The sequence below is a fragment of the Galleria mellonella genome, unplaced genomic scaffold (assembly GCF_026898425.1).
Source record: "Galleria mellonella isolate WM207_F2 unplaced genomic scaffold, CSIRO_AGI_GalMel_v1 utg33, whole genome shotgun sequence".
NCBI lineage: Eukaryota > Metazoa > Arthropoda > Insecta > Lepidoptera > Pyralidae > Galleria > Galleria mellonella.
Window position 1 is genome coordinate 10215087 of NW_026442079.1, and position 18912 is coordinate 10233998.

General features: G+C 32.3%; 1 protein-coding gene across 3 annotated transcripts in view; it reads right to left on the bottom strand.

Annotated features, from left to right (window-relative positions):
• Positions 1-18912, bottom strand: part of LOC113520180 (otoferlin-like) — a 193240-nt gene that overhangs the window by 40940 nt on the left and 133388 nt on the right. For all 3 annotated transcript variants that reach the window (XM_031911499.2, XM_052896565.1, XM_052896564.1), the window contains exons 4-6: positions 9573-10030; positions 7784-8056; positions 2964-3150 (exon numbers count right to left, since the gene is read on the bottom strand). In XM_031911499.2, coding sequence (XP_031767359.2) covers positions 2964-3150; positions 7784-8056; positions 9573-10030 — 918 coding nt within the window. The remainder of the gene's footprint in view (positions 1-2963; positions 3151-7783; positions 8057-9572; positions 10031-18912) is intronic.

Consider the following 18912-nt stretch of genomic DNA (forward strand, 5'->3'; position numbering starts at 1 on the left):
TAAAATGGAATATAGTCCATCTAGATAGAGCATAGAGAGTCGAGAGTCAAAAACGTTCCAAAACGATCAGCCAAATGCTGACTGACGCGTCCTTCTTTTGTACTGAACGTTAAAATATTCAACGTATTGTTAGAGTTTACTGTGTATATAATATTGATAATTATAGCAGATATAAATAAATTAAAAGATTGTTTGTGTGATAAAAAACATCGATTAGAAAATTAATACATACAATTTTTAAAGTGTCATTTAAAAACAAGTTCATAGGTATATACTTATACTCGTACCTACTCGTAGACTATTGACGTAAGTTTCGTACTTAATAATTTTTATATCAAACAAAGCAATGAATAAATTTAAATAGTAAACAGAAGCATTATAAAAATAATATTATAAAATAACATTAATATTACAATGTCAAGATTTATAAGGTTTGATGCATAGATGTTTGTTACTCATTCAAGTAAAAAGTACTGGACGGATTTGAATAAAATTTGGTACATTGGTAGATTAGTTATATTCAAATTTAATATGTATACATAGAATACTTTATATAGTCTTATACCTATATAGTATGTAGTTTTGAATAATATCATATCCACAGTTATCTATTTTGTACATTGAAGTTCGATCTATGAGCCATAATCACGACACAAATAGTCAATTATATTATTTCTTTTCTATATCTTTTACAGCAAAATGAAACTTGGTAAACAAGATTACCCGGCTAAAGATATTATTATAGGCTAGTTTTTTGCTTGCTACCTCGTATTCGTAGATTTCAGAAGTAGGACAACAAATAAAACAGGCCAAATGTAGACAGATTTCTATATAAAACGTATATTAGATTCTAAATTACACTTTTAGGAATACAGCTGTAAAACCGCATCCATTTTGGTGCGGCAGTTTTAACGTGATGCCGATACAAATATACAGACAGATAGAAAGACAAAATTTCTAAAAAATATTAATTCGGCATTTATTAATTTTATTTAACCTCGTCTTGTGTGGGCCACCTGTTTTTTTTGCGAGTATCGTAAGGAGAGACTAAGGGAAGCTAATGTTCAAGGGATAGGTAGCTGCGTTTCTCATTAAACATCACGAAAGTCTGTGGTTGCTAACACGTTGGCCAAGTGAAGTAACTACTGGCGAACTCCCAATAAGGGGAGGCCTATATGTAATAATGGACAGTGGTATCGTCATAGTCGTAGAATACTGACTGATCTGACAAATATTACGAGTACATATAAAGAGCCGTTAGTATTTTTTTTTATACAAAAAACCACGTGTTTTGCTTTGAAGGGTGGGTTATATAAAGCAAGCATTGTTTAATACGAATAATGATAAAGGATATGTTACCAGAGGGAGACTTTGTACAAAAGTCGATTGCTTGGGTACCTCTGTCCCATTCGTGTTTCAACCGTGAAGTAGTTCTGTTTGCATGGCTGTGTTTCAATTAGAAGGGTGGGATATGGCGTGAATTTACTGGGTACAGAGGAATAACACCTGAGTCCTCAGTAATGGCAACGCATGGGGGGCTATCATGGGCGAAACAGTATACTCTGTTATGTACATGGTACTGCACATGTCTATAGGCGACAGTTACCGCTTTCCATCAGGTGGACCGTCAGCTTGTTTGCCATTCTAAGTTGTATCCGTCAGTATTCTACGACTATGACGATATGATAACGATGCTGATGTATTTTATAAAAGACTTTAATTTTTTTTTAAGTCTCCTACGTACAGGCAATGTTCAGTCGTATAAAATAAGTTACTATTAACATTTTATTACAAAGTGAATGAGATGTTGTATAATGAAAGATAAGAACCTTTTTTGACAGTTATTGGACCCCAGGGAAGTGTTTGCTGTTTGAAATGCTATTAGTATTTGTTGAACTGAATAAATAAAACGGAATTTAATAGATATTACACAAGTATTATGTATGCTCTGGATTATTTAATTCGTCTATGGAGAAACATTTAAATTTAGTATGTTGATTACGTTGTCAAATTTTAATTAAATATTTGAATTTAATATTTTTAGTAATTTGTGTTTAATATTTTCGGTGTCTAATATCGATAAAATTAATTCATTTTTAATGACAAAATAAAGATTTAAATAAAAATGAGAAATTTAGAAATTATATTTTTTTTATTCGATTGTATTTTTCGTGTCAAACTTAGATAGATATCAAGGATAACTCTGAACATATTTTAAGTACTTTTTCAGTGAATCAAATTAATTTTCGTGTTTTGTTTTTATATACTAAATTATTTACTTACTCGTTCTAGTTTCTAACTTATAATTTTCACACAGCAATATTTTTATTTAACAACAATGCTAGCACCATTTCACTGTGGCATGCAAGTCGCAATTGCAACATTTGCATAATAGAAATAAATAACTCGCATAAAATTAATTGTAGTAATTCTTGGTAAGTTACAGTTCTACATACGAGTATAAGTATAATGTGCCCTTGTAATGTATAAATTTAGAAAAATATAAACTTTACTATTAATATTAATGATTTATATTGCTTATAGTTTTTAAACACAAATCTTCACGATCATTATATTAGCCGATACAGTCCATGGTTGAACAAAGGCATCACCCATAAATGGGAGTTTTGCCAGTACTTGCCACGCTTGGCAGGCGGACAGAGAAGGACGCTGCTGTTCATCCTTCGACCATTAGGTTCCCTTAGTCGCCTCATATAACACCCATCTGAAAGGAATATATGCCTCATTTTATGCCGGTATCACACGGCAGATGATATCTATTTTGAATGCTTCTATAATTCTTTTGTATACATAAGTCGCTAAGTAGCTGTATTTGTATGGTTGTCTTAGTCTCCATTACTAACAATCCGTTTTCCCCGAAAAGGAAGGGTAGCCTATTCTATGCCGGGACCAGACGGCAATATATAAGTATAATATATAATATATCTATGTACAATACCAACCTCGTTGTAGTAAGGACAGTTGGTGCTCTCTTTTACACTAGTATATTTCCGTACATCGCCGATCTGCACGCACACCACCGGGTCCATGTTTAGTCCAGCCAGCTGGCGGGCCTCGATGACCGTGACGCAAACTTGGAAGTCAGCAGCTTTAAGCGCAGGGATTCCAGATGCGTCAATGGTATTTCGTCTAAGAAATAAAATGGTACATAGGTAAGTATAATCAATAGTTTTTATATGAGATGAAAATGGTAAACTCGTTTGCGAGCTATATTCGTAAATGATTGGTTGTGGCGTCTGTAAATAAATATTGTAAATATTCATCTCATAGCCACTTGTCAACATCATTACTTTCTTTTCCATCAAGTAGGTTAATTTAATTGTACATAGATATTTCACCTCTTTCTATCTTTCGCACTGGACATACAGACATGACAGCGACGTTTACTTCTCACATTCATTTCTGCTGTCATTCTCTCATTATATGAAAATCAATAATATAATCAAGTTAGTTGTTATTTATTTCCTCCAAACAACTACATGGTGGTGGTAATTTTTTTTGTTGGATGAAAATGGTATGTTAACTCCGCTTGCGCTAACGGGATACGCTGGCAGAGCACCAGTGAAGGGTGATCGATGAGAATGAAAACAGGCCATCATGATGAATTCATCAGGAATTAACCATGATAGTTTCCAGGGGGAACTGCATTGAGGTCGACTTGGTTAAGTATATTGCTAGCAATGAGATTTTTAGTCTCGATTACTAAGAATCCATTTCCCCCCAGATTGGTGAAATTAGATTAATAATTATGCCAATAATCAATTTGTGACACATGTAATAATTATTATTGCCATATTGACTTAATTAATTAATTAGTTTTTAATGAATTGTAATATTGATACTTATATTGTATCTGTCAAAAAGGCCAATTTGCTTTAAAGCTTTAATTTTCAATTTTTTTTGTGTGTTGCCTCTATCTGCACAAACTTTATTAGCTGATATCTATACTTATAATAAATCTGTAGAGAGGTCAATTCTGTACATGAAATATATTTCCAAAATAACTAGTGATTAGTGATTGATATTTATGCCAAAAATGTAATAAGTAAAATTTTTGTCTGTCTGTCTATATATTCGTTATAAAAACAAAAGCTACTCGACGGACTTTAACGAAACTTGGTACAATTATTTTTTATACTCCTGGGCAGGTTATAGTATACTTTTCATCACGCTACGATCAATAGGAGCAGAGCAGTGAAGGGAAATGTCGGGAAAACAGGAGAAGTTACTCCATTTTTAAGCTTCCGTCGCGTGTGCAGCCTTAAGGGCCACTTTATAAAATGTAAAAATGTCCGCCAGTGCGAAGCCGGGACGGGCCTCTAGTAGTATATAATTTTGTAATTATTTTGTCTTTTAAAGCTGTATGTTTGCTTTAAATAACTAAATAGACTGACATATTGTATGATAGACATTGAGTGTATCAGTGTCGTAACAAGTCTTAAAATGGCACATCAATTACTCGGGTATCTGTCCTGTTTTTATATAAAACCTAGTAATATTGTTACTTTCCTTGTAAGTTTCAGAAAGAGACGTTTGGTGACATAAATTTATAGCCCTCATAAATTAAGGACAGTACCTGCATAAAGACAAGGCCTTTCTATAAAGGTTTCTGACATGACTGGTCTATTGAGTCCGTAATGGATGTGCTGAATGGATTTTATTATTGTCTAAATCTAATAATAATTACTTTCTTTCTTAGTAAACATGCATACGCTTTATATCGCCTGTTCCTATGTATAATGTTGCAACTATGAAATTGCAAAAATATTTTTTAACGTTTCTAAATTTTTCAAATGGTTTTTAACTCATGTACTAGAAATCATAAAAAGACATTAATGGCTTTTCGGATTTTTTTAAACGTCTAGTATTGATATTATATCTATAGTATCTAGTTTTATCAAAACTATGTAACTACAATATTTTAACTTTTTTTTTTCTTTTATACAACTTAGAACGGCAAGCAAGCTGACGGCCCACCTGATTGTAAGTGGCAACCGTCGCCTATAGACATGAGCAGTACCATGAAAATAACAGAGTATACTGTTTCGCCCATGATACCCCCATGCGTTGCCATTCCTGAGGACTCAGGTGTTATTCTACTGTACCCAGTAAATTCACGCCATATCCCACCCTTCTAACTGAAACACAGCTATGCAAACACAACTGCTTCATGGTACCCAAGCAATCGACTTTTGTACAAAGTCTCCCTCTGGTAACTCTCCCACTTTAATATAAAATAGTGGTAACTACAAGCATTGTTGGACCAAAACTGTTGAAAGTGTCATTTTCATTGATTTTTCAAGTAACGGATTCGGCAAATTCGACAAATTTTAGCATATATACGATTCCTGGTAAATAGACGCAAGAAACAGTTTAGATGTAAATTTCAACTTAATGATTTAGTAAATTATATGAACAGAATTTCCTGTAAGGCCAATAATAATTATTTAATCTTTGTATAATGTAATTATAAGTAAACCTTTAACTTTAACGTTATAGTAATTGTTTTAAAAAAATCCAATTAGTATTAATAGAGTTATACGAAATTTAAACTTCAAATCGTTCTTTTAAAAGTAAGCATTTTCAGTTTCCGTTTTATACGTAGGGACAGTCGACATACCTATATCCCTTTGTCATTTCATTTGTACAAATGTTATTATGTAACAACCTTTATTCTTTTTTATGTAATTTTTTGTCGTTGTTATTATTTATTTATTTAACCAATTGAGCGAGCTTTAAAGTCTCTTAATACGTCCAGTTAGCAAAAATATTGTATTTATATTTTCAAGAGTACACCTATGTATTCATCTATCTCTCATATCACATGGATTAATAAAAAAAAAAAATTGAAGACTACCTTTCAAAGGCTTCTGTTATTACATACTATTAAAAACAATCCTTTTGACTGTGTTATTAGCAACACTTATAACTGGATGTTACGGCGCAAAGCTGGAATGCGGTTTTACTTAGTTAACCTAAGGCTAAGTTAAGTTCAGAACTTCAACGTAGAAGTCCATTAATTTGCTAAAGACAGATGTGGCCAGAGAAAACTACATACAAGCTTATCACTTTTAAGCTGTAAAATATATTAAATTGTTACTAGACGATCTCTATATATGGAAAACAAAAAAAAAAAAAAAAAAAATACAACGGAATTGAGAATCTTCTTTCGTTGAAAAAGGTAAAAGGAATAACAATAATCTTATTGTTTAGGGACAAAATCATAAACCGATATGTATGGGTCACGAAATAAATTATTATCTAAAACTATTGAATTACATAATATAATGAAAACACCGTGGGGTGAGGACCTGGTGATCTGTAACACAGGTTTATCCTACTTCAGATACCAGTTTTTTATAAAAAAAAAAGAAAAAAAATGACAATATTTTTTTTAATGGATGAAAATGGCACAGTAACCCCGCCTGTGCTATCGGTATATACTAGCGGGGTACCAGTGAGAGGTGATAGACGAGGATGAAAAGGCCAGTTAGCCCGTCGTGCTGAATTCAACGATAAATTAGTCACGACAGTTTCCAGGGTAACCGCGTGGAGGTCGACCTGTAAGGTATATTGACAACAATGAGGACTAACCTCCCCATTACTGACAATTCCTTCCCCCAAATGACAATATATTATAATTATATATTAACAATGATTTATATTAACAATTATCAAGCGATTTAAAGGGATATTTGGTTGCATGCGCTATTCTTAGAATTGGAAAATGGACATTGAACGACATGTTACTTTCATGTTACCATTATAGAGCAGTAATCAACCCGTCAAGTCATGGGAATATAACTGTATTCACCTAATGGTTAGTTATTTAAATGCCCTTCGTTATTTGTACAAATTTTATTATGCAACAATCTATTTTTTTTATACAACTTAGAATGGCAAACAAGCTGACGGCCTACCTGATGAAAAGTGATAATCGTCGCCTATAGACATGAGCAGTACTATGTAGATAACAGAGTGCACTGTTTCGCCCTCCCATGCGTTTTAATTAAATTATATTTATTTTTTTGATTAATTGGATCACGGTACGCTCACCGAGGTAAGCATCAGTATAGTAACAAATATTATATAACTCTATAAAAGAATATAAATAACGTTTTATATATATTTTTGACAGAAATAGTATCCAAAAAAATTTTTGATTTTTTAAATTATTATTATAAAAGATGAATTATCGAGTTTCTCGCGTTTCTTTTTAACAAATAACAACATTCTTAACCCACTAGTAGAATAAAAAAAAAATACTATTTAAAAATACTTGATCAAGTTTATTTGACAGTTTTACTTTTATTATATTCTTGTAATTTCATATATATCTCTCTAAAAATAACTAGGTTATATTTGGTTAGTATTTCCATTGTCTTTTTAAGTGTAATTGGAATGAAGAAGTAAGTAAGTAAGCTGTAAGCGGTCGACTACTTTGCCATGTTTCCATAAAAACCTTTTTTGGGGATGTTAATATTTGTTGTTCCTTTTTTTTTTCATTAACTATAATATTATAAAAAGGAAAGATTTGATTTTTGGTTTGGAATGGATAAACTTAAAAATTACTTAGTCGATTTTAAAAATTGTTTCACATATAGGAATGTACATTATCAGGGAATAACATGGGCTGTATTTTATTTAAAAAAAGAATAGCGAAGCAAAGACGGAATGCTAGTATTTAAATACAAATTTATGTGTGTTTAATAAAGTATTTAAGTGAGATAGAATGTGTAAATTTTATTTAAATAATACATACATCTTTTTAATCTTCTGTATTTCTGCCGGCGACCGTGTGTCGACCAGCACTTCATCAGATGAGACGGAAGTTTGACTTATAGGACGATCGGGCTCGGTCGATGGCCCCGGCATGTCTAGAAGACCTTGCTCCTCATCGCCGCTACTGTCACGAGGACGCGCTCGTCCAATTCGGATCAGGCTTCTCACATTCTTAAATGTGGTTATACGCTTGTGATCCGCACGCTTCTCTGATATGGTTACCACTTTATCCGCGCCCATGCTGAAGCCGCGTCTGTTGAAGATAGGAGAAATTCATGAATTTGTTATTAATAGGGTAGTCAGGCAGGTAAGAGGTAGTAACCCCTTATTTTGGGAAGAGAAAGGGATTGTTAGTAATGGGTCTAACTGACCCATTGCTAGCAATACACCCAATCAGGTCGACGTTCATCCGGTTCCCTCTGGAAACCAAGAGAGTCGAATTCGTCACGATGGACTAACTGGCTTGCTGTCATCGTCACCTATCATCCCTCACTAGTGCCACGCCAGCGTATACCCATAGTGTGGGCGCGGTTACCATCCCATTATCACTTATTAAAAGAAAACCTTTATTCTGAGAAATGTGTGCTATTCCTTGTTGCTAGCAATATACTCAGTCAGGATGATTTCTACGCGGTCCCACAGAAACGACTGTGGTTAATTCTTGATGAATTTGTCACGATGACGCAACTGACCTACTTTCATCCTCACCTATCATCGCTCACTAGCGCCCTGCCGGTCGTGAAGGCGGGATACCATTTCATTATCATTCATTAATAAGAGGGTAGTTACAGGCGTTGTGCATATATTTTGTCGATCATATTAAAACCCAAATTGGGACCGAATCTATCGCCATCGCTCGGAGTAATTTGATTTGTTAATTGATGTTTTTCAATACCAAAGAGTTATATGGGAATTTAAATTAGATAACATAGTCAGTTTTTGGTGTTGGCCAGATTGAAATATATCATTTCGCGGTATATAAGTTGGTGTAGCAAGATATACGAGTATTGCTAGATGGGAATTATTAAGTGTCTCTTTTGAATAATACTCTTAATTATTTTTAAAGCTAAGAGATTTCATTATTTATTTTATTCTCTAAACAGTTGTAATTGTTATTACATTTTTATAGCTTATAAATAATCTTTATTACCCAAAAGTTATACAAGAATAAGTATGGAAATACAGCTTAATTTAGTGTCACTTGTACACAATATTCAGTATTTTATATTCCTGTTTCAGATAATAAAATATATATTTAATTTGCATAATGTTACTTAAACATTAATACGGAACGTCTGTGGAGTGTTATTAATATTACATTAAAACATACTATTTCATACCTACTTAAAATATGTGTAGGAATGATTTTCAATGATACATAATACTCGTATATGTGTTTAAAAGTGGGGAGAATAGAACGTCAGACAAGATACAAATTATACGATACGACACGTGTTACAAAATTTGTAATTTTTAATATTATTGCAAGTATATAGTGCAAGAAAAGAATCTCGAAATGAAACTTTGAAACAAGTCGCCGCTGCAGCATGGTTATAGTAGATTAAATAGAATCCTACTTTAATGAGGATACACCAGTATCTAGCAGTGGAAATATTATTATATTCCCAGTAGAGTAAAAATCTTATATACTATATATCAGTAATAAGAAAAATTGTTGACAAGAATTTACCGTACTTTAATTTACAGGCGAGCACTAAGGTTGTTTTTTAAATTAGATTATAGGGAATTAAATGATGCCGCGGACTTACTTAATTAAGCGTTTCCCTGCGATCTTCAGTTTGCGGGCTCGGGACTCGTCTCCTGATTCTATATCGATCAATGTATCCTTATTCTGGAGAGAACGTTCTAGGCTCGCTATGTTACGTTCAATATCCTCAAGGGCATTGTCCTCGTCGATGTCGGACTGAGGTGCAGAGCTATGAGTGGATCCGTGAAGAGATCCAGCTACGGAGCCATGCACAGATGGATGTGCAGACCCATGCACTGATTGTTGTGCAGAGCTATGAGATGACGGTTGTCCAGAACCATGGGCTGATGGTTGTGCAGAGCCATGACCTGATGGTTGTGCAGAGCCATGAACTAATGGTAGTATAGCGTTATGGTTGGAACCCTTTGTAGAAATAATATCGCTGCGGTATGGAACTTCTTCAATTGACATGGCGGGTTTTATCGGTGCATTGTAGTAGACCTCCATGTCGACGAATACCTTCAAAGAAATAACAAAATTATGTTAATTTCGTTTTCACCTGATTGCTGGAAAAAGTAGGTCTATAATTTTATTCAATATGTATATACTGTTATTTGTCTCATACATCCTTAGCTGTAGGGGATTATTAGTAATAAGAGCTATTAAATTCCCAGTGAATTTGTTACAATAAGCCAACTCTATCGTCACCTTTCATCACTGGCATTTAATTTCGTAAACCGTTCCATTTTCATCTTTTAAAAAAACAATAGCATCTTAAACACACCGAAAATAGATCTTAGACTTAAGATTTATTTATTAGTAAGAACCTAAGTATCTAATAATTTAGTTCCTTTCCACATACAAGTATTTGCTGTAAATGAGTACACGTAACTATGAATAAATGAATATACTTAAAAATATATTACGAATCTTTTTTTTTTATAATCATTTTTAAATTCAAATTTTAAATCATTATTTATTTTTCAGATAACATGATCTGTTTTGTTAGTAACAGCTTATAATTTATTAAAAAAAGATTTTACTGTTATTTATAAAATAAATTTAAACTATATGGAAGAGTATAGAAAAATTCCACAGCACATAAAATGTAAAATACATATTTCCCGGTTTCCGTTAGCCATAATTAAAGCAACGTAATTTCAAGTCGTCAACTTACAATACCTAATTGGCATTTTTTTTAGACAAAGAGCATCGTTCATACAGCTCAGTTATAGGTGAAATATGATAATACTCCACTTGCGATAATCTTTATTAGAACATGATTAAAATACAATAAGTTTTATAATTATTTCACTGTGACCAACATGAATGAGATATTATTGCTTATTTAAGTATTTGCTTTCGAATTTCTGTGTTTAAAATATACCAATGACGTCATAATCTTGGCGTATCAACCAAAACATTGGCTCTCGAAATCATCCACCTCTGAGCTATTCATATTGTATGAGAGGCATAAAGAGAACGAGATGAACTTGTGGAATTATTAAATAACTACCTACTTCACGCCAGCTTCCTAATAGTAAATGCCATTTGCTTGCTTTGCTATAAATGTGAGAATTTCTAAATATGTTTATAATTTAACCTTAACATCAAAATGGTAAAAGCTTAAGGTGGGAACGAATTTAAACGAAACTTGTTACACAAACTTTAATCATACTTATACATCTAGTTTAGTTAAAGACTCTCTAATATTTTTTTCATTAATTTATATCTATCCACAGCTGAACATAGGCCAGTATGGGAGTTTTGCCAATAAATGCTACGCTTGTTACAAAGCCTAAGCTTTGGTGTTGCCCATCTCACGACCATCAAATTCGCTTAGTCGCCTCTTACGACACCCACGGAAAAGGATCAGGTGGCTTATTCTACGTCAAGACCACACGGCAAATTTTGACAAATGCCATACCATAAACAGACCGATTTTTTTTAAGATTCTGTACCATAAAGGTAAAATGAACCCCTATGGTGCGACCTTGTTCGTTTATTTGTAGCAGCACTGTATCTTAGTAGCAGTTGTCTGTAACCACTGATGCTATTGCTTTGGACTTTTGCATAGTTTTTGATAAATTTGGCCCACACATATTACAATGGAAATAAATGAGAAATAAATTGCTAGAGGAATTGCCAAGTGGCGCCACGCAAAATTAGAAAAAAGTTTTCTCGTCCAAGCGGGGTGTAACATGAAAGGGCTTCGTCTGTATGTTTGAAAACTGATTTTTTTTTCTTTATTTTAGGGCTGCAGAAGTATAGACATAATACGACAAAAGGTACCATTCTTTATTTTTTTCAGAAATTTGTTAAGTATAAATCTTAAATAATTTCAGGTTATAATAATATATAAGTATATGAATATTGCAGAAAAAATATATCAATGTTTCTATCACAGTTTCTACATTATAAAAATACTTTTTATTTACAATTATAGCCTAAAATAAGGAATTTTTAATTGAAATAATAAAAAAAAAATTATTAGGAACGTAGCCTACGTTCCAGCGAGTTGAAGAGCAACTATCTATCCATTTTCATCGTACTGATTTTGTTTCAAACTCTTTCATCCTACATTCTTCATAGCTCTGCAACGGGCTTCCTGATACCATTGAGAGACTACCGACTAAACCGTAATTAAAAAAATGTTCATACATTTATACTTTATCCGAGCAGTAAGTACTATATATTATTCTCATTTTCATATATATTTATATATATATATATATATATATATATATATATATGAAAATGAGAATAATATATAGTACTTACTGCTCGGATTACTAGTACCATATTCGAGTATTCTGACACTTCCGTATGGTTGACTGGTAGATAATGGTTACAGTATTAAGTTTGCCATATACACATATATGTACTAATAAATAAATAAAATAGGTTTCTATTTTATATAAAAACTAGCTGACTCGGTAAACGTTGTTTTACCATATACATTATTTCTAGAACTATACTTGAAAATTTATCGTACTACAATTATTATATTCGATTGCCATCTTGCAAACCTATTGCAGAATATAAAAATCGTGATTAAAAATAGGGGTTGATCGTAAAAGGGTGAAAATTTGGAGTTATATGTATTTTTCTATGCTAAATCATAATAAAAGTAAAAAAATATTGTTAAAAAAATAAAGAAAAATATTTAGGGGTGGGTCACCCTTATCATTGAGGGGTATCAAAAATAGATGTTAGCCGATTCTCAGACCTCTTTAATTCTTATAAAACTTTGTAGATTCAGATTACACGTTTTTTTTTTTGATAATTCACCTAAATTATTTAATTTATTAAAGCTAATTTATCCAACTCGGCAAGTCGTTTCCGTCAAAAGGGCGGACAAGAAATTTGGACTGTTGCTCTTTTCAAACAAAAGTTGAGTTGACAAGTTTCGGATTTTGTGATTAACAACATAATATTTCTCTTGCTTATTCGACATTCATAAAACATTACTTTGATGCTAGTCGCTTCCGGGTAATTTTAATTCAACTCCCTCCTTAACTTTCAGTGCATTCAATGTTTAAGCGACTTTATTTAATTTATTTAAACTTTATTGTCCATAATGCGATACAAAAGGTGGACTCAATGATTTTAAACTTTTTAAATTATTTTTATTTTATTTCTTGATATACATCAATTATTTGTTTATGTGCTTACGATTAAAGTTTTTTTTGCTGATCAAAGTAAACTTGTTTCAATACCCGAATATTCATAATTATAATATTACTTTTAATTTATCTTTAGTTTATTTCTTATATAAACTTTTTGTGCATTATGTGAACGTTAATCAATTTTAAGGACTCTTTTTTAATTCTTCTTTAATTAATTCTGATTATATTTCTGTTAATTTTTTTATAAAGTTTTCGCCTGAATTGTTATTTTAACAACCAGAATTAATGATTTATCATTGCAACATGATATCTATCTAAATTGGATTTTCGTCAACAACAATAATAGATCAAATTTAATTGACCATTAGACTAGTTTACGATAACTCAAAACAATAATATTGTTTTGAGTAAAATTTAAATGTTTATTATAAATACTAGCTTTTACCCGCGACTTCGTCCTCGTGATTGGGATATGTTTACTGACCAGGATAAAAAGTAGCCTATATACTTCTCCATCCTATATAATACGTATATAGCAAACTTTATAGTGATTAGTTAAACTGTTAAGACGCTATAAGTTAACAAATAAACTCATACATACATATACATCTGTCACGCCTGTCTCCCATTAAGGTAGGCAGAAATAATGGTACGTCAAATAAGAATTTACTAGTTATGACGTCACATCATCATCTTACTGCTACTACTAGACAGATCAATACATTCCGAATGCCATGCTGTTCGAGACATATCAAAGGTATAAGACCACTGCCAAAAACCAGTATTAGAAACAAGTAATATTGGTTTAGTTAATCAGATATTTTTTTATATACACTATTTATTTTATATATATATATATATATATATATATATATATATATATATATATATATATATATATATATATATATATATATACATTTCAGGGAAGTTTTAATTGTAAGGCAAAAAATCAAGTGACAATAATTGTGTAAACATCACGCCACAAAAAAATATACAGCCAAATTAGGAATTTGTTACTGCTTTAATGCCAATTAATAATGGGGTACATAAATGAAGGCCGTTCAAAGGTTGCTATGGCAGCTTACCATTTATAAATAGTTATCTATCTATCCTTTTAAGAGCTGCGCTCTTGTCGGTGGAGCTCTTGCCACTCACTACGATTTTCAGCGAGTCTCTTCACCTCCTGATACGACACGACACCAACTCCTTCCTTGGTCTGCCTGATGTAACTATGTCTCGGTCTCCCTCTCCCCCTTTTCCCTTCTATCTTACCTTCTATTATAATGTTCATAAGTTCGTCGTGTCGTATCAAGTGTCCTAACATTCTTCTAAATAGTTATAGTATATATAAAATATACCATATATTTAAAAAAAGTCTTAATTTGTAGGCAGAAAATCGAGTAACTATTATAATTGGGAAAATATCACGTCCCAAAAAATATGTAGCCAATTTACGAATTTGTTACTGCTTTGATGCCATTTAACAATGGGGTTCATAAATGAAGGCCGTTCAAAGGTTGCTATGGTAGCTCACCATTTACAAATGGTCGAGTGCACGTTTAATTGGATATAAGGTTTCTAATAATATTTTGGAAGTAACTACTGTGAAATATTGGGTTTACATTGTATAGATTCGTTGTTTGATTAATATCGAAAATTCACCTTGTAGTATTATCTGATGACGACGAGGTAGAAGTACATGTACTTTGTCATTGTACGTTACACTGAAAAGTGGGTCAGTGAGGCTCCAGACGCTGAGTTTATCATCATTAAAATTCAGTGAGTCAGCCTAAGGGTAATTTCATATTGCGCCGTTATGATCCGGAATTCTGTGCGCAATTTCCACGTATAACTGACATACACGTGCTCCGGAAGCAGTGATGTGACAATATTCAATTGGAAATGCACAATGGAAATGGATGAATTACATAATTTAAATTCAGCGTGTCTGACTTGGAATTCTGTACGAGATTCTCGCATATTACCGCTGATGTAGGTATGTGAACCTCAGAAACACTAATACGACAATATGCAACTGGAAATTGGGTGTACACAATAAAAAAGGCTGTATAATCTTACAATAATACGTGTATAATGTGAAACAAAACGTGATTTTAATTTGATAATTTTGTTAAAGAGTAACTACATTACACGTGTTCACCTACACCAGACAGGTTGAGTGGATAAAATTAAAATTAAATTTCTTGTGATAAAGATATCTTTTCATATGATATTTTATATTTGCATAAAAATGATTCTATGGAATTTAAACAGAATTAAAATAAAACGCGTCAAAGATTCTGATTTAAAAGAGTCAAAGAATTAATAACTTCGAAAACCTTTCTTTCACGTCGGTAGGCGGTATTTCACGCTCATTGTCTCTCTAACTTGTTAATCCGCTTACAGAAAATTTTCTTGTTTTTAATTCTATGAAAATACCTACAGATATTATGAGAATATAGTAAATTGTAAGAATACAAAAGACGCGCAGAAGTAACGTTATACAATGGACATTCCTTTTTCTTAGCTAGAGTTACAAAAGAATGAAAAATTTTATGTGAATAACCAATATTAGTGAGCTAGTGTGGACATACCGTTATTACTATTCGTAAAAGTTCTGTATAAGAAATAAAAATACACCAAGACCTCGCCCTTTGTACTGTACGAAATGCATAACCTACATTAGAATAATTACACGTTAAAATTAAACGAGAACGATAAGTAAAATAGATGTTCAAAGTAATCCATGATGGGGATGTAAGCTCTGATTACAGAGGTATTTGTCGACTAAGTACTACCCATATGGTGAGTGTAACATTCAACATGTCTGTATTTCGCTGAGATTATTGGAATTCAATACGGCAAGGGATTACCTTTGTTACCATCACCCCCGAATAATTTGATTTGTTAACAATAATTGTGTTTAACAAACTGTGAAGTTGGAGAGTTAATTGAAAATTAAAATTGATATATCTAATGAATTGGAACTTTATTGATTAAGATCGATTATAAATATTTCGATTGTTTTTTCAAGTATCTTTTTACTTTTTGGTCTGGAGAAAAATGTTGAAAATTATTTTCAATCTTTTTCTTTTATCTATATGTCTATTATATTCTGTGTCAAAAGGTTATGAATAAATTGTCAAAAACGTCTCAAAAACCGGTCAATTATTTGTCAGCTACTTGTAAAATTAGGTGACTCGTTTTTTTATCCGTGTTCTATATAACTACGCATAAAATGTATCTTGATGTATTCTTTAATAATAAAAATGAGTGCTTATGCATTAAAAAGATGCAGAAATTATAAGACAAAATAAACATAGAAGTTATAAATGAATCACTCATAACTATTTATCACACAAAATTGTATGAAAATGTTGACCTGTTTTTCTTGAAGCATATCTATAGAGATACTCTATCTATATAATCTAAGGTACAGACATTGTACAGTTTAAATTTTATTATTTTAGTAAGATAAGTACATGGATTTATATTTCAAATATCTCGTACTTAAAATCTCATGTGTTCCAAGAAGGCGTGCTTTTATACTATATTAAAGAAGGATTATTAGTTTAAAATAATCCTTTATATAATACGAAGTAAAGATGGGATTAACCCGATTACGGCTTCAATCAAATCAAATGAATATTTAAAATTCACTTTCCTTTAGATGTCTGAAATGCGGTTGTGAGGTCGAATAAAATATGAGTAGACACTGGTTTGTATCGACCGCTGTTTAGATGTTACAATGATTTGCTAATTACTTTTGGGTAGTCAGCTTTGACATACAAGGTACTGGCTTTCACAGAACACTTAATGTAATGTTTCATTCCCGTGGGTGTCATATGAGGCAACTAAAGGAACTTAATGGTAGAGACCAAACCCTAACTGCCATTGCCGGCCAAGCGTGGCAACTACTGGCAAAACGCTTCTTATAGGGGAGGCTTAGGTTCAGCAGTGGACAGATAATGTCTGATATAATGATCATAATTAGTATTACAATACACTGCAATTTCTCTCATACATAGCTATTCCTAAGACTAAGATGTTGTCTCCATACCTTGTAATTTCATTGCCATATTTCACCTTTCAAATTGAAACACAGCTAAGCAAGTACAATTGCTTCATGACAGTAACATGGAAGGGACAGAGTTAGTCATGCAGGTGATATTTGTACATAGTCCTCTCTAACTCTCTCTGGTAAAATATTGTTAATAGTAAAAATTTTGGTAACAAAACTAAACAAAAAATAATTTTCCTTTTGCCTTCTTCGATTTTAATCGAAATTAGTTTTTAATTTTAACATATTACATAGTAGCCCTATTTAAATATCATATTGTTTAGTTGCTTAATATAATGCTCTTGAAACAGTAACCTCATGAATAAATAATCTGGGGGCGTTTGTAGGTCCTTTAAGTTATTTATCGTTGTAATCAAGATTCTAGACACGCGCTCATCACAACTCTCTTATCATATTATTCTTATTATCATTGTCCGGGCAACTAGAAGTCATCACAAAGGACTGTTCTTCAATGTTTTCATATATACTAGTGTATTACCACAGCTTCGTCCGTATCCATTGATACGATTGATTTTCAAGGACATATTTTTTTATATGTGTATGTGACTGCTCGCTTGATGTAAAGTGGCAACAGTTGTCTATATACGAGTACATAAACAATACGATGAATACTGTGTGACGTCTCTGGTATTTTTCATGCGTTATCATGAAGACAATGGCGTTACACTACACCTCCTTTTTATTATTATTACAGTCGTTAACTGTCCACAGCTCAAAATAAGACTTCCCCATAAGGGGAGTTTTGCCAGTAGTTGCCACGCTTGTCAGGGGGGTTGCCAACCGCAGTTAAGCTTCTAGAGATATTTTAAGAGGAACGCTGCTGCTCATTCCTCGCCCTCCCTTAGTCGATTCTTACGACACCTACGAAAAAGGAAGGGATGGCTTATTATATGCCGGGACCACACAGCGAACTCACCTCCATATAACCTATAATTCTAATTTTCCTAAGTTCAAACTATCATGATATGCAAGTTGCTTCATAGAAGAGAGAAGAGTGGAATAGAGGTATCCGAATTGACGAATTGTGTAAAAAAGAAACTGGCTTGTAAAATAAAAACTTAAATAGTTATGTGCACAATTACTGTGCAAACTTTAATACCTTAATTCAGTCTCTTAGCGAATATTGTAATGATTTAAAAAGTAATGGCCCATGTCTCTCAAAATTCAAATTATTCTATATCTAATTTGATTAAAATCGATGGAGCAATTCAATTGTGACAACTAAATTATAGACAGATGTTTCTGTCCGGCAAACTATTGTACAAACTAGTACTTCGACTGAGAATATATGTCAAAAAGTCATAATTAATTAAAGATTCATAGGATTTTGGGCCCAAAATCTCAATTCCTAAAAATTACTCCATTTATTATAGTTTCAGTTACATTTTACGATATATTTGAGGACTAAATAGTGTAAACAAACAGATATAAACTTCACGTATCTGATCATGTACAATTGATTAGACGACAAACTATAACAAATTTGCAAGTTCAGTACGTATAACTGTAACAGAGTGGTGATTAGTTCAACGACTATCTACGTGGGCAACGGAAACGTCTGCTCTTCGTGTGAATAGTATACTTTTCGATTTCCGTTTGCTATAAGCATCCTATTAATTGTTTGTCTTTGAAAACGAGTATAGCTCATGCTATGTAAAACCAAAACAATCCTCTGACCCATTTCAGAA